General features: G+C 37.8%; 1 protein-coding gene across 1 annotated transcript in view; it reads right to left on the bottom strand.

The window, feature by feature from the left end:
• Positions 1-242: 242 nt before the first annotated feature.
• MRS2 (magnesium transporter MRS2) overlaps positions 243-18,921 on the bottom strand; it is a 27,447-nt gene continuing 8,768 nt past the window's right edge. The window contains exons 3-11 of the mRNA XM_007949809.2: positions 18,763-18,799; positions 16,946-17,058; positions 15,214-15,387; positions 7,672-7,802; positions 5,976-6,092; positions 3,966-4,118; positions 3,233-3,350; positions 1,100-1,213; positions 243-353 (exon numbers count right to left, since the gene is read on the bottom strand). Of these exons, the coding sequence (XP_007948000.1) occupies positions 243-353; positions 1,100-1,213; positions 3,233-3,350; positions 3,966-4,118; positions 5,976-6,092; positions 7,672-7,802; positions 15,214-15,387; positions 16,946-17,058; positions 18,763-18,799 (1,068 nt within the window). The remainder of the gene's footprint in view (positions 354-1,099; positions 1,214-3,232; positions 3,351-3,965; positions 4,119-5,975; positions 6,093-7,671; positions 7,803-15,213; positions 15,388-16,945; positions 17,059-18,762; positions 18,800-18,921) is intronic.

Raw genomic sequence — 18,921 nt, 5'->3', positions numbered from 1 at the left:
TTTGTCAAGTTCATAGACTTCATTCAGTATGAGACTTCACTTTTCTTGATAAGCATAAATTAAATATTTCTGAAAATGCAATTAGGTTCAAGTATTGTGACTGGTACCATCAGACAGTATCATTTTAATATCAGTGGTATTGTTTTTCAAGTCACCGACTCTAAAATAAAATAATATAATAAAAGATTATAAGAAGTTTCTTGTGACTCCCATAAAATATATTCATTCTTGCCCGGGTGTTTCTAACGGTTTGTTAGGATATTCCCACTTGATCCAAGTCCATCTGGCCTGAGACTGGTTTTCACTTCTATTCTTCTATCTGCCTGCAGGGTCTTTTTAGGTAAAGAGGTCATCTAAATAAAACAGGAAAATTAATTTTAGTTTGTGTCTTAAAAGACACTAGAAAATAGATGTATTATGGAATTACTAAGGTCTACACACAATAGATCAGTCTTTTAAGCATTTATTCAGTAGTATAATCTACAAGTACAAAAATAAAAGAGGTAGGCTATGTATTTTTTTCTTAATGACAACAATACAAGTATTTTCAACCCTTCAGTTACAGTTGTGACAAAACTTGCAACAGAATTACCAACATCTATCTAAATACATGACTGTCGGTGTTCTACACAAAACAAGTCATATTTCTAACTTATTGTACCAAGCACTGTGCTAATTCCTTTACACATATTTTCTCATTTAATTCTCCCAATAACCCTGAGGCATATGGTACTGACTTAACTGACAGAGGAGGAAACTGAAGGGGACATAGAGAAATATCTTGCTCAGGGTCATATAAACCAAAAACTCCATTGCCACTGAGTCAGTTCTGATTCACAGCTACCTTACAGGAGAAAGCAGAACTGCCCCCACAGGGTTTCAAAGGCTGCATATCTTTACAGAAGCAGACTGCCTCATCCTTCTCCCACAGAGCGGCTGGTGGGTTCAAAGCGCCAATCTTTGGTTAGCAGCTGAATGCCTTTACAACTATGCCACCAGAGCTCCTCCCAACGTCACACAGACTTTGAGAATTTGAACCCAGACTGGAGATCTCACTGTTTGACTGCAATCCCTCTGCTATATGCTATATCCTTCATACCACAGGAGGCAAAGGAGCTTCTAGTTGTCGTCCAAGGAATGAAAGTAAACGCCTCCAGATTAGGCCGCTTCCCATAAACATAATTCCTGTAATCAGCCAAAACATTCGATGATCCTAAACAGGAAACAGTTAATTTCAAGCACAAAAAGCTAGATTCCTTAGAGATAATATTTCCTGAATTATAATATCCCACAGTTTTTTTTTTTTTAAATACCCATTATTCGCACGGATCTTTCCTATAGAAAGTGTAAGTTCCTTGATAACATCCAGAGATCAAGAAAAGGATCATAAAACAAAGCAGAACGGAAACATGTATCATAAGAGTTAAAAAAAATTTAATCACCTGTAAGTCTACCAGACATACCTATATTTACTTTGTGTATTTCCTTCCAATCTTTTTTCACATGCATACAAACTGTAATAGTCATATCCAGAGGCCATACATCTTAATTTTTTGGCTGACAGCCTCAGTTTCTAAAGTTGAGCTGAGGTGCCCTAGGACACTGCGCACCCCGTTGTTGTCGTTGTTGTGTGCCATCGAGTCGGACCCGACTCATAGTGACCCCTCCTTGGGTTTCTGAGGCGGTATCACTACGGAAGTAGATTGCCCATCTTCCTTCCAAGGAGTGGCTGGTGGGTTTCAACCGCCAGCTTTCTGGTTAGCAGTCAAGTGCCTTAGGCACTACGTTACCAGAGCTCCCTGTTGTTGTTATTGTTATGTGCCGTCGAGTTGGCCCCGACTCATAGCGACCCCTCCTTGGGTTTCTGAGGCAGTATCACTACGGAAGTAGGATTGCCCAACCTTCCTTCCGAGAGCTCCCTAGGATATTTTAAAACTTCCAGGCAAACACAGTGACACCTATGGGACATCATGAGAACTACTACTGTTAAGTTGTTTTGCCCTAACAACTTCAAAAAGGGAATTCTTAATTATTTCTTTTGGCCTAAGGATGGTAGGAAAAATTATGAAGACATTAAGGGCATCATAAACCAAGAAAATTTTGGAACCTTTAACTTATGATAAACATTTTTCCTCACAATAATTTTCAAACTTTAAATATTTTACAGTGCAATGCATTTAGTTAATGCATTAACTTACAGAATCACAGACTTTCAATTTAACCTTCCACAGGAAAGGAGCACCACCTATAGCTATGCCATGAGGTGGTCTCCAACCTTTGCTTGCTTAGCTCCAGTGGTTGACAACTACTTCAGTTTTCCCCAAGGTAGCCTGTTACACAATTGATCAGTATCATTGTTAGAAATTTCTGTCATGTGTTTAGTATAAATCAGCTATACAGTATTAGGAAATGAAATGCTAACATCAATTAAATGTTTTTCAATGGTTAACAAATTTCCAGTTATTCAAAAAGATGGTCTTTATTGAGTGAAAATTCTATTTAAATGAATCTTAGCATACACAGATCACTACTGTTCTTCACTGTGGATTGGCTCTATAATTCCCAATAAATAAAAAAAAAGCCTAGGGATGCCAAAAAGTGATGAACTTGAGAAGTAGGCTAAGTGAGAGGGAAACAGAATTTAAAATAACATGTGTCATTAAAACATACACAGAGCACTGTGTGAGACTTCTAAGACAGGGATAAGTGTCTGAGTTAGAGATTTGTATGTTCCCTCTGACTTGGCCATGCTCTGCTGTGTGCTCCTTCTCATATGGTATTTGTTACCTGTTTTTCAAACTCTTGGTGGCCTCTATCTTTTCTACTGTTTAGTCTACCAGCATCATTTAGAAATAGTAGCTTGTTTTTCCAAGAACATTGTGATATGCCACAGGGTAAGAAAACACTAAAATATGATGGGGACAGGCTAAAAGTACTCAGATGCCAGCATGAAGGGGGCAATTTGAGCACCAAAATAATGATGATAGTAATAGACAGGAACTCAATGACTAAAATAAGATACATGAATCCATGCTGATATAAATGAAGAAAGGAGAAGACAGTGGGAGAGAAGGGAGAGCTCTTCTTTACAATACACTGCCAACTAGTAAGTGTTGCATGAATGGTGGAATTAGAAAATCATTTGGCAATGATCTTAGTAATAACTCATTCAGGACACAACCATCAGTGGATACTAAAACAAATTTAAATCATTTATATAAAGCATCCTCACCTCTTCAAGAGAAGATTCCAAATTCATTCCAAAAGCAACTCCCATTAGTCCAAAGAGTGAAAGAGAGAAGGTTCCCATGGTTAATTGTAGGTTCAACCTCATCATCACATTACGGTGGCTGGAGAGAGAAACATCTTACTCTGATTAGAAGGGACCACTAATTACATACAGCAAATTGGTTAAGTATTCTATTAAAGACCACATGGACCAAACCTATACTTTTTTTTTTTTTTTTAAAATGCCATTAGGTGGCATTGAAAAAAAAAAAAAAGGACAAAGAGGCATACCTTAGAGAAAATGCAGGTTTGGTTCCGTACCACCACAATAAAATGAGTATCACTATAAAGTGAGTCACACAAGGTTTTTGTTTTCCCAGTGCATATAAAAGTTATTATTATACTATACTGTAATATATTAAGTGTGCAAAGCTTTATGAAAAAGTTGGAAATACTTGAGAATTACCAAAATATGACACACAGATGCAAAGTGTTGCATCATGCTGTTGGAAAAATGGTGCTGGCAGACTTGCTTGATATAGGGTTGTCACAAACCTTAAATTTGTAATAACTGCAGTATCCGTGAAGCACAATAAAATGAGTTATGCCTGCACTTCCATGCAGTGGTTATAGATGATAATGATGGTTTAATTCAGCTCCTTAAAGGCTTTATTACTTTATAATTATTATTTTGTAAAGAAAACACTTATGAAATATTTTATATAATGCTTTCTTACCTGTCCAGATTGATGAAAATAATACTTTGTGAATCATCAATCAGTACCCTAAGTTCCCGAGTTGCATTAGAAAGATCTTCAGCTAACCGGTAGTAGTTTTCCAATAGTAACTCCATCTCTTCTGCATGGTCAATTCCAGTACTACTCTCTTCACTTCAATTGAAAGAGGCAACATAATTAGCATGCCTCCAATACAAGCATCATATAGTTAGTATCAAAACACTCCCTGAATTAGTATATAATATTCAGCACCAATGAAAAAATTAGTTGTTTTTCTTCTATTGCCATGACACTGAGGCCAATCTCTGCATGTTCTGTCAACCCTACACACTGCACAGATGATTAAGGCTCAGGTTCCATTCCTTTAAAGGCTCTTCCATGGCCTCAATCCAAGAGTCTTATGTAAATACATACAACCAGTTACAGGAAAATTCAGATGTGTGAAAGCCAATGAATTGGTTCAAATCTAAAACCACTACCAGGAAAACTAAGATTTTAAAATGAACATAACATTTCTTTTCTGAGGTATAAATATAATGATGTTTTTAGACATGAAGAAAAATGTTTTTTTGAATAATGTGACTACACAGTTATTTTTCTCCCTTTTATTTATACCCTACCCCTCTGAGGAGGAGGAGAATGGACAACAAAATACTCAGTAAAAGATATTTATAAAAGAAAACATATTTAAGAGACAGATTGGCCTAAACAAAGCAATCAGGAATTACAGTGTGTTCATGTTTCTGTTACTAAATCTATCTGCTATAATAAAAATTACATAGCAGTTTTTATCTTATTATTTTCTTCTTAGAAAACAGGTAAGTCATTTCACAAAATGCTTAGGAAATGTAAAATTAACAGGCTGTGAAAACTACACCTATTACAGAGATGTATTAATTTCTAATTCTGGTCTAATGAAGAGCAAAAACAAAATATTTTGAGTATTTAAAAAGTAAACATTTGTCTGCACAATTAAGAATAAGTAATTTCTTAATTCATAAGAGATAAAAAAGCACTTTTTTTTATTACACTAAACTTTCAGAATTTATGTCAAAGTCTTAGCCATCTGTTCTGGTTACCTAGTGCCGCTCTGACAGAATATACCACAAATGGGATGGCTTTAACAAACAGGAGTCTATTCTCTTACAGTTTGGAGGCTTCAAGTCTGAGTTCAAAGTGCTGGCTCCAGGGGCTGTGACCTTGAGCTTCAGCTCTGCCTCGTGCTCCTGGCCCAGTGAAGCTAGAGGCATCTCTTCACTCAGGCAGCTACTGGCTGCTGAGGTTAACAAGCCCAAGGTTGACAAATAAAATGGCACAGTCCCAATGTTACCAAACCACACAGCAGGCTATTAATCCAAGTCCATTGAAAGTCCCAAGATTGCAGAGCATGGCAGGCTGCTGAACAACGACACGGCTACATGCAGAGTCCAAGTGTGCCTATATAAGCCAGAGCCATTCCCAAAGCTGTTTCTTATATACAGGAAGCAGACCACATACCCAAAGCAGTTACTCAGCTGCTCCAACAGATTCCACCATGGAGTTGATTACCAATCTCACCATGGGGAATAACTACATTCAGCTGCCCAGCTACTCAACCAGGCCCAGCCAAGTTGACACACAAACGTAACCACCACACCATCCCCGACCCCAGCCCTCTCTCTCCCTCATGTGAACTTATCTCTTTCTCTTCTACTGTTCCCTCTAGGTAAATTGTTTGGGTAGATGTGTGTGCCAATTTCGTGGTCACTCTTTAAATTAACAGTATCTGTGTGCTTGTTTTTACATTTAACACAGCCCAGCACAGTGTTGGATATATGGTATACACTCAATATATACTTGTTAAATTAAATTTGAGGCAAATTATGCACAGAAATAACTAAGGATGTTTGAAAAGTTCCTATATTCTGCAGTCCAGAAAGATGTTATGCTCTCTCTGAAAAATTTCCCAAAGAAGAAAACACCAAAGATTTACCTTAAGGAAATAAGCAGTAAGAGTGGTTGTATACTCACAAGACTTGTGGGTCACTCCATTTTGTCAGACACAGCTCTTCTAGCAGTTCTTCCTCATCCAAAATCTCCAAAATGGATTCTTTGAAAATTTTAATATCTGTTTCCAACTCAGATAAGCTGTTAAAGAGTATTGTATAGAAATAATCAATACCATAAGCATATGAAAACATTTCATTATAAAGATAGTATCTTTTTAAGGTATCTTATCAAGTAGACTATGTATTCACGATGAAGATGGACTTATTAGAGAAATATTTCAACGTTTACCATGCAGATTAGGAATAAATCCCCAAACCAAAAGGAATTAAGCAGTAAAATCAATCAATGATAAAACAGTAAGATTCAGCATATACAATTTATCTCAGAAATAGCTGTGAATGTAAGACTTTTTGCTTAGGTAATATATCTTTATTCTTAATTAATATAGCATTGATAATGTAAAGACAGAGTATTACAGTCTTAACTGATGGAAACACCCCAACACTTTTGGACAAGCTATTACTGATTCATGAATCTCAACTATTAACTCTTGTCAAATTTCTTAAAACTATTAACTTTTATAAAAATTCTTTTTGTTGTTGAAAATAAACAGAACATACATCAAGTCAACAATTTCTACATGTACAATTCAGTGACACTGAATATATTCTTTGAGTTGTGCAATCATTCTTACCCTACTTCTTTCTGAGATGCTCTTCCCTCATTAACATAAACTCACTGTCCCCTAAGGTTCCTGTCTAATCTTTTGAGTTGCTGTTCTCAGTTTGATCCCATATATATAGTTCTTTCAAAACCAAAACCAAACTCACTGCCATGGAGTCAGATCCAACTCCTAGCGACCCCTCCTTGGGTTTCCGAGGCAGTATCACTATGGAAGTAGACTGCCCAATCTTCTGAGGAGTGGCTGGTGGGTTTGAACTGCCAGCCTTCTGGTTAGCAGTTAAATGCCTTAGGCATTATGCCACCAGGAGCACAATACTCAAGGCAGACACTCTTTACTAATTAAACCAAACAACTGTTTAATATAAAGAAGACTCCAGGGAATATTTTTGGTGTAAGATTTAAAAATTATCTCATGGTAGCAGTTTTGGGAGTGAACTGTTAACTTATAAAGAGATTTTAGGGAGTAGGAATCCTGAGAGCATATTTATTAAATTATGATGTCAATTAATTAAAGTATTTCTTAAATTGTGGAATGCATTCTGAGGGAAAAAAAAAGAACATGGAATCTGGAGGGAGAAAGAATTGGATTTGAATTTAAATAAATTTGTCATTTACTAGCTATATGAGTTTAGGCAAGTTACTTAGTCAATCCTCATCTGCAAAACGAGGACAGAATCAACTACCAAATATTTAAAAGAGCCTCAGAATGTTTTATGTTAAATAGCTGCTAAATGAACATTAGTTTATGTGCCCTCTGTAGCTCAAATTCCAACCTAGACTACCTTCCATCTTTAAAAGTTACAAAATACAAAATTTTAATAATTAAAAGCAAATGTGGCAATGAAGGTATTGAGAGTAGATCATAAGGTAAAAACTGTCATTACAATTAGTAAGACTAGCTAAGATTTTTCAAACCAGTAATAATCACATTAATATTTTAACTGAATTTATGCTAAATGTTTCAGAACTATTGTGAGAGAAGTTTAAAGATACCTGCCACTAACTCCCAACTAGGTAAATCCCCTATATTTACCTTTTGCCATTTTGTAGTAAGATGTGAAGTTTGCTTCTGTCTACAGAAGAATGTTTCGGATCCACTAAGGCTTCCAATGTCTCAAGGATCACTGGCTGCAAAATGCTAAGTTTTCCCTGAAGGGTGTTGATCTAGATAACAACATGACCTTTCATAAGAATTAAAACAATCCTTTTAGAATACCCAGGGTCAGTGAATCCTCTGATTACAAACAGAAATCCCTAACAGCTAGATATGCTGGTAACATGGCCACTGCTGGAATGCTATTCCAGAACTAGACTTACTACTGGCTTAAAAGATAATCATGCATATGTTGTCACATAAGCTCGGGTTTGGTTAACAGAGAATTAATGCTCACAAGTATCTTCCCCAACAGACAGTTATGAAAGAAATGGAAGATTAATTTTAGTTTTAGTAAAAAATATGTTCTTTATAAAAAGAATACAGTTCGTAACTTCTATGGATAAAGCTCTTTTGAAAATGAAATCATAACTTGGACTTTAAAAAACAAAATAAATAGGCATAAAGTCATTCCAGGTATACCTTTTCTTCAGGTTAGTATAGGCATGGCTGATATTCTGCAGGTATGCACTAGTAGGCCTACTAGTTGCCAGCAAGTTGATTCTGACTCATGGCAACCCCATGGAGTGAGAGTAGAACTGTGTTCCATAGGGTTTTCAGTGGCACATTTTTTGGAAGTAGATTACCAAACCTTTCCTCTGAGGCACTTCTGCATGGAATTGAACCTCTAACCTTTTGGTTAGCAGCTTAGTAGAAACTATTTGTGCCACCTAGAGACTGCAGTATAGCTATACCAAAAAATCAAACCCACTGCCATCAAGTTGGATCCAACTCATAGTGACCCCTTCCTTGGGTTTTTGAGGTAGTATCACTACGGAAGTAGATTGCCCCATTTTCCTTCCAAGGAGTGTTTGGTGGGTTTCAACTGCCAGCCTTCTGGTTAGCAGTCAAATGCCTTAGGTACTATGCCACCAGAGCTCCCAGTATAGCTATACTAGTTGTTAAAATATTGACATACTTCCAGTTAGCAAACAACATAATGTAAATGGAATGAAGTAGTGGACTTAATGGATGATATAAATGCTAGCATATACTATTTATCTCAGAAACATACAATTACTCTAAGATATATATTTTTTGTTTTGTTTTTAATTTGGAGATGGAAGTCAGAGTGTCTGGTTCAGACATCCTATTGTGTTTATTCCAGGTATCAAGGAGTTGCTTCCAGGTTCTAAAGTCCTTGGTTGTGGGGGAAGATGGAGAAGGCTGGACAGCAAAACTGATGCAGAGCTAATTTTCTAGTATTAAAAAGAAATACCAAGCGCCCTGCCCAGTAAGGTGTGGACTCAGGTGGGGGGGGGAGAGGGGGGAGGCTACCAAGGATAATGGACACAGATAGGTATTTGTGTGGGGCATATCTGCTTACTGCATACAATGGTCCATCACATGGGTTTGAGGAGCTTTCCTTTATTTGAAAACTTATCCCTTGTAGGAAGTGGCTGTCCTTGCTTACTGGATAGTGGATGTTCAGAAGGAAACTTCCAGTGCTCCATTTAATGGCAAGAAAAGCGTGCACCTCAGCAGACAGCCTAAATTCCTTCTGTCCTCCCCAGTGACAATTTCTAGGAAGAGGAAACTCATACCTGCCCAGCCCTTCTCTCCACACTTATCTTCCCTTACTGAAAGTTTTACCTAACAGCATGAGCTCCTGAGAGCTTATTCAGTATGTCATTAACCATTGCACGCACCTTCTTTTCTTCCTCTCTTCTGCTTTTTCCTTGCTTAGTAAGTGGATTCCAATTATTTACCATCTCCTGACTGGTACTAGTTGGTGTTATCACCTAATTTACCTGAGCCAGGTATGATGCCCTTTCTTTCCCTCAGCAGAGCAAGGCAGAAAAAGTAAAAAGTACTACACACTAAGGGGAAAAAAAAAAGATAACAGATTACCCAATCCCCCTCTTTTTCTCCCCCTCTGGCTACTTCTAGCACCAATTCTTGCGCAGCCAGCTCCTGACTAAACTAAACCAAAACCAAACTCACTGCCATTGAGTTGACTCTCATAGCAACCCACATTGGGTTTCTGAGGCAGTAAATCTTTACAGAAGTAGATTGCCCTATCTTCCTTCTGCATAGTGGCTTGTGGGTTTGAACTGCCAACCTTCTGGTTAGCAGTCAAATGCCTTAGGCACTGCTCCACCAGAGCTCCTAGTTCCTGTCTAGTGGGAGGAAAAAAGATAAAGGAAGATTTGTGGGAGCTTGGAAAGCCATGAACAAGCCTTGTTCAGGGCCTGACAGGATCCCCAGACATCAGTAACTATCAATTTAATGGAAGAGTCATGAGAAGAATTGTATGGTTCCCTATGTCCAACCATGTTGTAGAGGCATCACTTAGCTGCCTCAAACAAAGGATACCACAAATAAATATTTGGAAAATATTAGAATAATTTTATGAATGATTTGTTCTATACTGTTATGTGTAAACAGTTTTATAATATGTATACAATTTAATTTAGAAACTAAAATGGAATACATTAAAATATTTTAATTTAAGGGAAAACTGCTAGATAGGTAAGAGACAAGTATTGATTTGGGTAATAGGAAAGGGAATATACCCAAAGTCAGTAACTAGCACAATAATACTAAGGAAAGGAAGACACAGAGAGGTGCAAAAGAGGTAGAAACAAAAGTAAATACTTTTACATATACAATACTGCATTATCAGTAACAACAAACAATCTACAGGTGGACACATAGGTAGATGGGCTAAATGATCAGGTATGTTAGGCAAAAGGGAATATATCCATGACCATATATAAGTTTGGCAGATGCTACTTCTACATATGTATTTGTATGTACTATGCTGTTGTTGTGTTGTTATGTGCCGTTGAGTTGGCTCCAACTCATAGCAACCCCTCCTTGGGTTGCTGAGGCAGTATCACTACCGAAGTAGATTGCCCAACCTTCCTTCCGAGGAGTGGCTGGTGGGTTTGAACCGCCAGCCTTCTGGTTAGCAGTCAAGTGCCTTAGGCACTATGCTACCAGAGCTCGAGTGAGTATATGAATGAGTGCTGGAAGATGAGCCCCTCAGGTTGGAAGGCACTCAAAATATGACTGGAGAAGAGCTGCCTTGTCAGAGTACAGCAGACCTTAATGATATAGAGTGAGCAAAGTTTTCAGGATCCCCTTTTGCTGATGTGGCACGTCTCAAGATGAGAAGAATTAGCTGCAAATATCCATTAATAATCAGAACGTGGAATGTGCGAAGTATGAATCTAGGAAAATTGGAAGTTGTCAAAAATGATATGGAACACATAAAAATCAATACCCTAGGTGTTAGTGAGCCAAAATGGACTGGTCTTGGCCATTTTTAATCAGATGATTGTATGATCTACTATGCCAGGAATGCATAGTACACCATATAATCATCTGCCTAAGGCATTTGACTACTAACCAGAAGGCTGGCAGTTCAAACCCACCAGCCACTCCTTGGAAGGAAGACGGGGAAATCTACTTCCATAGTAGTGATACCACCTCGGAAACCCAAGGAGAGGTCGCTATGAGTCAGATTCGACTTGATGGCAATGAGTTTGGTTTTCAGTTTTATTCCGGGAATGACAAATTGAAGAACAGCGTGGCATTCATCATCACAAAGAGTGTTTCAAGATCTCTCCTGAAGTACAATACTGTCAGTGATAGGATAATATCCATATGCCTACAAGGAAGAACAGTTAAATACTACTATTATTCAAATTTACGTACCAACCACCAAAGCCAAAGTTGAGGAAATTGAAGATTTTTACCAACTTCTGCAGTCTGAAATTGACCGAACATGCAATCAAGATGTGTTCATTATCACTGGTGATTGGAATGCCAAAGTTGGAAACAAAGAAGAAACACCTGCAGTTGGAAAACATGGCCGTAATGATAGAGATGACACTAGAAATTGCATGATAAAGTTTTGCAAGACCAACGACTTATTCACCGCAAATACCTTTTGTCAACAACACAAATGGTGGCTATACACGTGGACTTCGAAAGACAGAGTATGCAGGAATCAGACTGACTACAAACTGTGGCAAGAGGCAATGGAAAAGCTCAATATCTTCAGCCAAAACAAGGCCAGGAGCTGATTGTGGAACAGACCATCAACTGCTCATACCCAAGTTCAAGCTGAAGCTGAAGACAATTGAAAGAAGTCCTAGAGAGTCAAAATATGACCTTGATTATATCCCTTCTGAATTTAGCGACCATCTAAAGAATAGATTTGATGCACTGAACACCAGTGACCAAAAACCAGATAAATTGAGGGATGACATCAAGAACATCATTCATGAAGAAAGCAAAAGGTTATTAAAAAGACAGGAAAGGAAGAAAAGACCAAAATGGATGTCAGAAAAGACTTTGAAACTTGTCCTTGAACAGAGAGTAGCTAAAGCAGATGGAAGAATTGACAGGATAAAAGAGGTGAATAGAAGATTTCAAAGAGCAGCTCGAGAAGACAAAGTCATTTATTATAATGAAGTGTGCAAAGACCTGGAGTTAGAAAAACAAAAAGGGAGAACACGGTCGGCATTTCTCAAGCTGAAAGAACTGAAGAAAAAATTTAAGCCTTGAATTGCAATATTGAACGATTCCACGGGCAATATATTGAATGGTGCAGGAAAGATCAAAATAAGATGGAAGCAATACACAGAATCACTGTACCAAAAAGAATTGGTTGATGTTCATCCATTTCAGGAGGTGGCATATGATCAAGAACCAATGGTACTGAAGGAAGAAGTCGAAGCTGCACTGAAGGAATTGGTGAAAAACAAGGCTCCAGGGATTGATGGAATACCCACTGAGATATTTCAACAAACGGATGCTGTACTAGAAGCACTCACTTGGCTATTCCAAGAGATTTGGAAGACAGCTACTGGGCCAACTGACAGGAAGAGAACCATATTTGTACCCATTCCAAAGAAAGGTGATCCCACAGAATGTGAAAACAATCATACAATATCATTGTTATCACACGCAAGTAAAATCTTACTGAAGATAATTCAAAAATGGTTGTAGCAGTATATTGACAGTGAACTTCCAGAAATGCAAGCTGCATTCAGAAGGGGACATGGAGTAAGGGATATCATAGCTGTTGTCAGATGGATCTTGGCTCAAAGCAAAGAATAATAGAAAGAGGTTTACTTGTGTTTTATTGACTATACAAAGGCATTCCATTGTATAGATCATAAGAAATTGTGGATAACATTGAGAAGAATGGGAATTCCAGAACACTTAAGTGTACTTATGAGGAACTTGTACATAGATCAGGAGGCTGTCGTTTAAACAGAACAAGGGGATATTGCATAGTTTATAATCAGGAAGGGAGTGTGTCAGGGTTGTATCTTTTCACCACACATATTCAATCTGTATGCTGAGCAAATACTCTGAGAAGCTGGGCTATATGAAGAACATGGCATCAGGACCAGAGGAAAAATCATTAACAATGTGCGATATATGCAGATGACACAACTTTGCTTGCTGAAAGTGAGAATGACTTGGAGCATTTACTGATGAAGATTAAAGACTACAGTCTGCAGTATGGATTATATCTCAATATAAAGAACACAAAAATCATTACAACTGGACCAATAAGCAGCATCATGACAAATGGAGAAAAGACTGAAGTTGTCAAGGACTTCATATTACTTGGTTCTACAATCAACACTGATGGAAGCAGCAGTCAAGAGGTGAAAAGATGTTATTATATTGGGCAAATCTGTTGCAAAGGACACCTTTCAAGTGCTCAAGAGCAAAGATGTCTCCTTGAAGACTATGCCTATTTTCAATCCCCTCATATGCATGTGAGAACTGGACAATAAGGAAGACTGAAGAAGAGTTGATGCTTTTGAATTGTGGTGTTGGCGAAGAATGCTCAAAGTACCAAAGACTGCTAAAAGAATTAACAAGTCTGTCCTGGAAGAAGTGCAGCCAAAATGCTCATTGGAAGCAAGAAGGGCCAGACTTCGTCTCACCTATTTTGGTCATGTTGTAAGAAGGGACCATTCTCTAGAAAAGGATGTCATGCTTGGTAAAGTGGAGGGTCAACAAAAGAGGGGAAGGCCCTCAACAAGATGGATTGACATGGTGGCTGCAGCAATGGGCTCAAGTATAGTAGGGATCGTATGTCTGGCACAGAACTGGGCAGTGTTTTGTTCTGCTGTACATAAGGTTGCTGTGAGTCGGAGGCAACATGATGGCAAATAACAACAACACTATGAATGTCCATATATATAATAGAGCTAATGGAGGGCAAAGTTATGGTAACTTCTTATCCACAGCTACACACCGTAAGGGAGTAAGTTGTTGGGCCCTTAGGCTTGGGACCATGGTCGCAGGGGACATTAAGCTCAATGGGTATAACATATGACACAAACACATTGTTCTACATCCTACTTTGGTGAGTAGCAACTAGTCTTAAAAGCTTGAGTACGGCCATCTAAGCAGCAGCAGCTGGTCTCTCCTCATCCAGAACAAAGAACAGTGAAGAAAATCAAAGACACACAGGAAATAATTAATCCAAGGAACTAGGGGAACCTCAGCCTATATTACCCTGAGACCTGAAAACTAGAGGGTACCCAGTTACCACTGTCAACTACTTAGAAAGGGATCGAAATTGGAGATCCTGGATGTTGCTGTTGTTGTCACGTGCCAGAGTGGGAGAAATACGTGGAACAAAACTCAAAATCATAAAACAAACCAGGCTTACTGGTCTGACAGAGAGTAGTGAAACCCCTGAGGCTATGGCCTCTAGTCACCCTTTGGGCCTGGAATTGAACTCACTCCTGTGGCTTCCAGCCATATAGATAGGACTACAAAGTGAACAATACACCAGTTAAGCACACTCCTTAGAATAATCACTCATGGGAGATCAGAAGGGCAGCACCTGCACAAGGAGAAAGCTCAGAGGGCAGGAATGTGTTGGAAAGAAGGACACAGGGGAAAGACAGCCACAGGTAGGAAGAAGTGGGAAGAGAGCTGTTACATTGTGAGGATTGCAATCAATATCATGAAACAAACTGTGTATGAACTATTGAATGGAAAACTAATTTGTTCTATAAACTTTTACCCAAATCACAAAAAAAAAAAATCCTTTAAATTTTTTTTTAATTTATAAATAATTTATATCATATTTAGGTGTTACATATTTTGAATATCATCCCTCATTATAGTTATTAAAATCATACAAAGAGCAGCCAACGTGAAATGTGCTTCACTGAATGCCATAACATGACTCTTAAAAGACTCTACGTACTCTACGTAGAGTCCTTAGTTCTATCTGATTGGGTCATTAAGTTTAAGAATCAAGCACCTTCTCATTCAAAACCCTGGAAGATGTTTGCTTGTTTGTTTTTTTTTGTGAGAGAAGTGTAGCCAGGGAAACTGCCACTATAACAATACCAACTTGTCTTCCTATTCAATAGCATTTTAAAACTAGAACAAACTCAAGAAACTAAATAAATTTTAAAAAAAACTCACCCAATATTGCAGGAGTGCTTCTATAGCTCTAAACTCAAAAGGTAAAGGGTATGTGACAAGCTGACCCTCTTCAGCCAACTGTGAAGGAAGTTCTCGGAAGAGCCATCGCTCTAAGTTTAAATTACGATAATCTAATATAAGAAGGCACTCTGGAGTTATCACAGCTTTCAAATACTGTAAAAACAAACAAACAAAAATATATATACACATACACACCACGCATACATACATATATATATATATATATATATATGCAAGTTGAGGGAGCTCTGGTAGCGTAGTGGCTGAGGCACTTGACTGCTAACCAGAAGGCAGGCGGTTCAAACCCACCAGCCACTCCTCGGAAGGAAGGTTGGACAATCCTACTTCCGTAGTGATACTGCCTCGGAAACCCAAGGAGGGGCCCCTATGAGTCGGGGCCGACTCGACGGCAAACAACAACAACAACAACATGAAAGTTGTAGAGCTATAAGAAAAAAATAATGTTCATAAAATAGCGTTTATTAGCTCACCAGTTTTAGATCAAGCCTAAACCAAATCACTGTAGACGTAACTGTTCATTTCAAAAACATCACAACATATTATTTTTAAAGAAAACCAAAATCAAACCCACTGCTATCGAGTTGATTCTGACTCACAGTGACCCCCACTGGGTTTCTGAGGTGGTAAATCTTTACAGAAGTAGATTGCCCTGCCTTCCTCCCATGGAGTGGCTGGTGAGTTTGAACCGCCAACCTTCTCATTAGCAGTCAGATGCCTTAGGCACTGTGCCACAAGGAAACTTAAAATGTATATAACTCTTAAAATGTCTAACACACTCTCAATAGGATTGGAAGTACTTACAAAAATTATGTATTTATTAAGACTTGCAAGATAGTCATAAGAAAAACAAGGAACAAAGGGACATGATAACGTCTTCTTAAGTCAAGTATTGGGTAGACTTTCAGAAAAGATTTAGTTTAATCATAGTTAGGTTCAAATGGGACAATTTCTTTCTTAAATTATCACCAAAATCTATTAAGCTAAGTTGAAATTGTAAAGATAAAACAGAGCCTTAAATGCTATACTATTCAAAACAGAAGAGATTGGCATCTTTACGCTACTATAATAGATAAGAGCAGCTTGTGGATACTGTATTGACAATTCTTAGACCGAAAAATTTATTTTTTGAAGAAAGCAAGTCCTATACCTACTGCAGGGCCAATACCATTAAGCCTGTATCTCTTCATCTACTTTAGCCCAATTAAAAACTGAAGTTCATAGTGACTCTGAGTCTAGTAGTGTGCTCTGAGTAGGCAGAGGAAGATACAGTATATTTTAGGAAAGTCCCCCCAAAATAAAAATATAAATTAAGTTATAAAATTTAAAGGACATTCCAGGCTATTTGGGAAACCAGGATATGCATTTAAAGTTAAGCTTATACTATATAATTAGATATTAACTATATACAATTAAAAATATTATATCACAAATACAGATTTTTTTCTATTATTTCAGAAACTAAGGTGAATATTACTCAAGTAACGAGCAGTGTTATGTGTCCACTGACGTTTGGCAAGAGCACACATATAATGCACGCAAAATAATTTTTTTTCTTACTAATAAATAATCAAACAACCTGTTTCATGTAAGTATTTTTATTCCAAAATTACTTTTAACCTAGCTACTCATCAAAATAGCAAGCAATTTTTTTAAGACTGCAGTGGAGAAATGTAGATGAAAAATAATTTACCTCCATTCGCATAATAATCCTATTGTTTCTGGTTGTGATGCTCATTTCGTGCTGGAATCGTAAATCTCTGGCTTGAAGACCTAATTCTTGGTATAATTCAATTTTCTTCCTTTCTATAAAAGAAACATTTTCAATAAAAAGAGTAGACTGTTAAGGGTTTAGATGTTTAGGTCTAGCACTCACCAAGTTAATTTTCTATTACAAGTTTAAAAGCTAAAATGAACACTTTGATACCTTGTAATACCCATTTTTATCTCAAAACCACACTCATGCTAAAACTGGTCAAACTCTAATAATTCTCTGCTCCTCTTATCTATTACTTCATAAAATTTCTCTGTACTTAAAAGACTCATACTCATTGCTGTCAAGTCGGTTCTGATTCATAGTGACCCCTTCTTGGGTTTCTGAGGTGAGTATCTCCACGGAAGTAGATTGCTCAGTCTTCCTTCCAAGGAGTGGCTGGTGGGTTAGAACCACCAGCCTTCTTGTTAGTGGTCAGATGCCCTAGGCACTGTGCCACCAGAGCTAGGGACCAATATCCTCTTTAACAGTCTCTCAGGCATAATTATAAAAACTGTACTTATGTATCATTAGAACTCATATTATCAATTTCTAGCTCTAGAAACAGACCACCTTCCTTCATGACATTGACTACAATTTACTCCAATGCAACAGCTCCCCTCCCACTTCCTCCTGATAGTTACCTCCTTCCCTGTGTCCGTTCCTCCATGCACTCCTGTCCCCTGAACTGTCTCCCTGTGCATAAATAGCCCTTCTTTCTCCAGTGATTTTTCTCTTCAAGGAGTGTATCAACCTTAGGTACATGTTCAATTCTTATGCCTGTCTTTTGTTTGGCTGGAAGCCACAGGTGTGGGTTCAATTCCAGACCTGAAGGGCAGCTGGGCACCATAGTCTCAGTGGTTCCACCAGGCTCTATCAGACTAGCAAAACTCAGACCATCTTTCTTGAGTAATTTTATACAATCACATTTTCTATTTTTTCTCACTACAATAGCATCTTAAGTATTTTAGATCTGTGAACAGGTAAAAGTTCAATCTTCTCTGCTTTTGAACTGATATAGAATGAGAAAATAAATTTAGCTCTTGTACTAGATTCTCCTACCTGAAATTCAAGAAATTATTGTGCTCTAGTATTATCTGCACATATCACAGTTGTGAAAGAGGTATGTCTTTTGAAAGGGATACTGAGCAAAAAAGCACTCAACATACTGCACTAGGATCTCAGCAATGGCAGAAACAGGATCATGGGGTGCAAAGGGAAGGGGAGCTCTGGAACTTGCTTCTGACGTCAGACAGCAAAGGAACAACAACTAGTTTCACTTAAACAGCCATCAATGGCAGAGTTCCATAGGACCACCAGTGTCCCATCCTTCCCAGTCTTCGATCATTCACTGCCAGTACAATGTCAGAATGTCAGCGATATGTGATTAAACATGGTACAGAAACAGAAAAAAACAAGGAGCAGGGCAATAAAAGGGGCATTAACAAGAAAAAAAAAAAAGTATTTCTCTGTGTTCTAGCTCTAGCCAGCCTCTGCTTTCTAATATATTCATTTAACATCATTAGAGCAAAAGTGGCTCTTACCATAAAAAAACAATTCTGGGAAAGTAAGCACAGTCCAGTATTGACAGTTTCAATTAGAGTAGACGGACAAATGATGGGTAAAACAAACAAACAAACTCCTCCAATATGCCCATATACACACAGAATATTCTATTTAAAACATTACAATTTCTTGATTTCCATCAAATTCACTGATTTAAAAAAAGTGATTTAGAAAAATATAAACATACTTACCAAAAGAAGTAACATTTCCCTCTTTGTCAAATTTTGTCTGAAAAGAGACAACAGACATAAAACGTTGTTTCTACCAAATTGTTGTTGTTATATGCCATAGAGTCAGACCTGACTCATAGTGACCCCTCCTTGGGTTTCCGAGGCAGTATCACTACGGAA

This window comes from Orycteropus afer, unplaced genomic scaffold (genome assembly GCF_000298275.1).
Source record: "Orycteropus afer afer isolate SDZICR_OR568_19922 unplaced genomic scaffold, OryAfe1.0 scaffold00255, whole genome shotgun sequence".
Taxonomy (NCBI): Eukaryota; Metazoa; Chordata; class Mammalia; order Tubulidentata; family Orycteropodidae; genus Orycteropus; species Orycteropus afer.
This window is presented reverse-complemented; position numbering and strand designations above follow the sequence as displayed.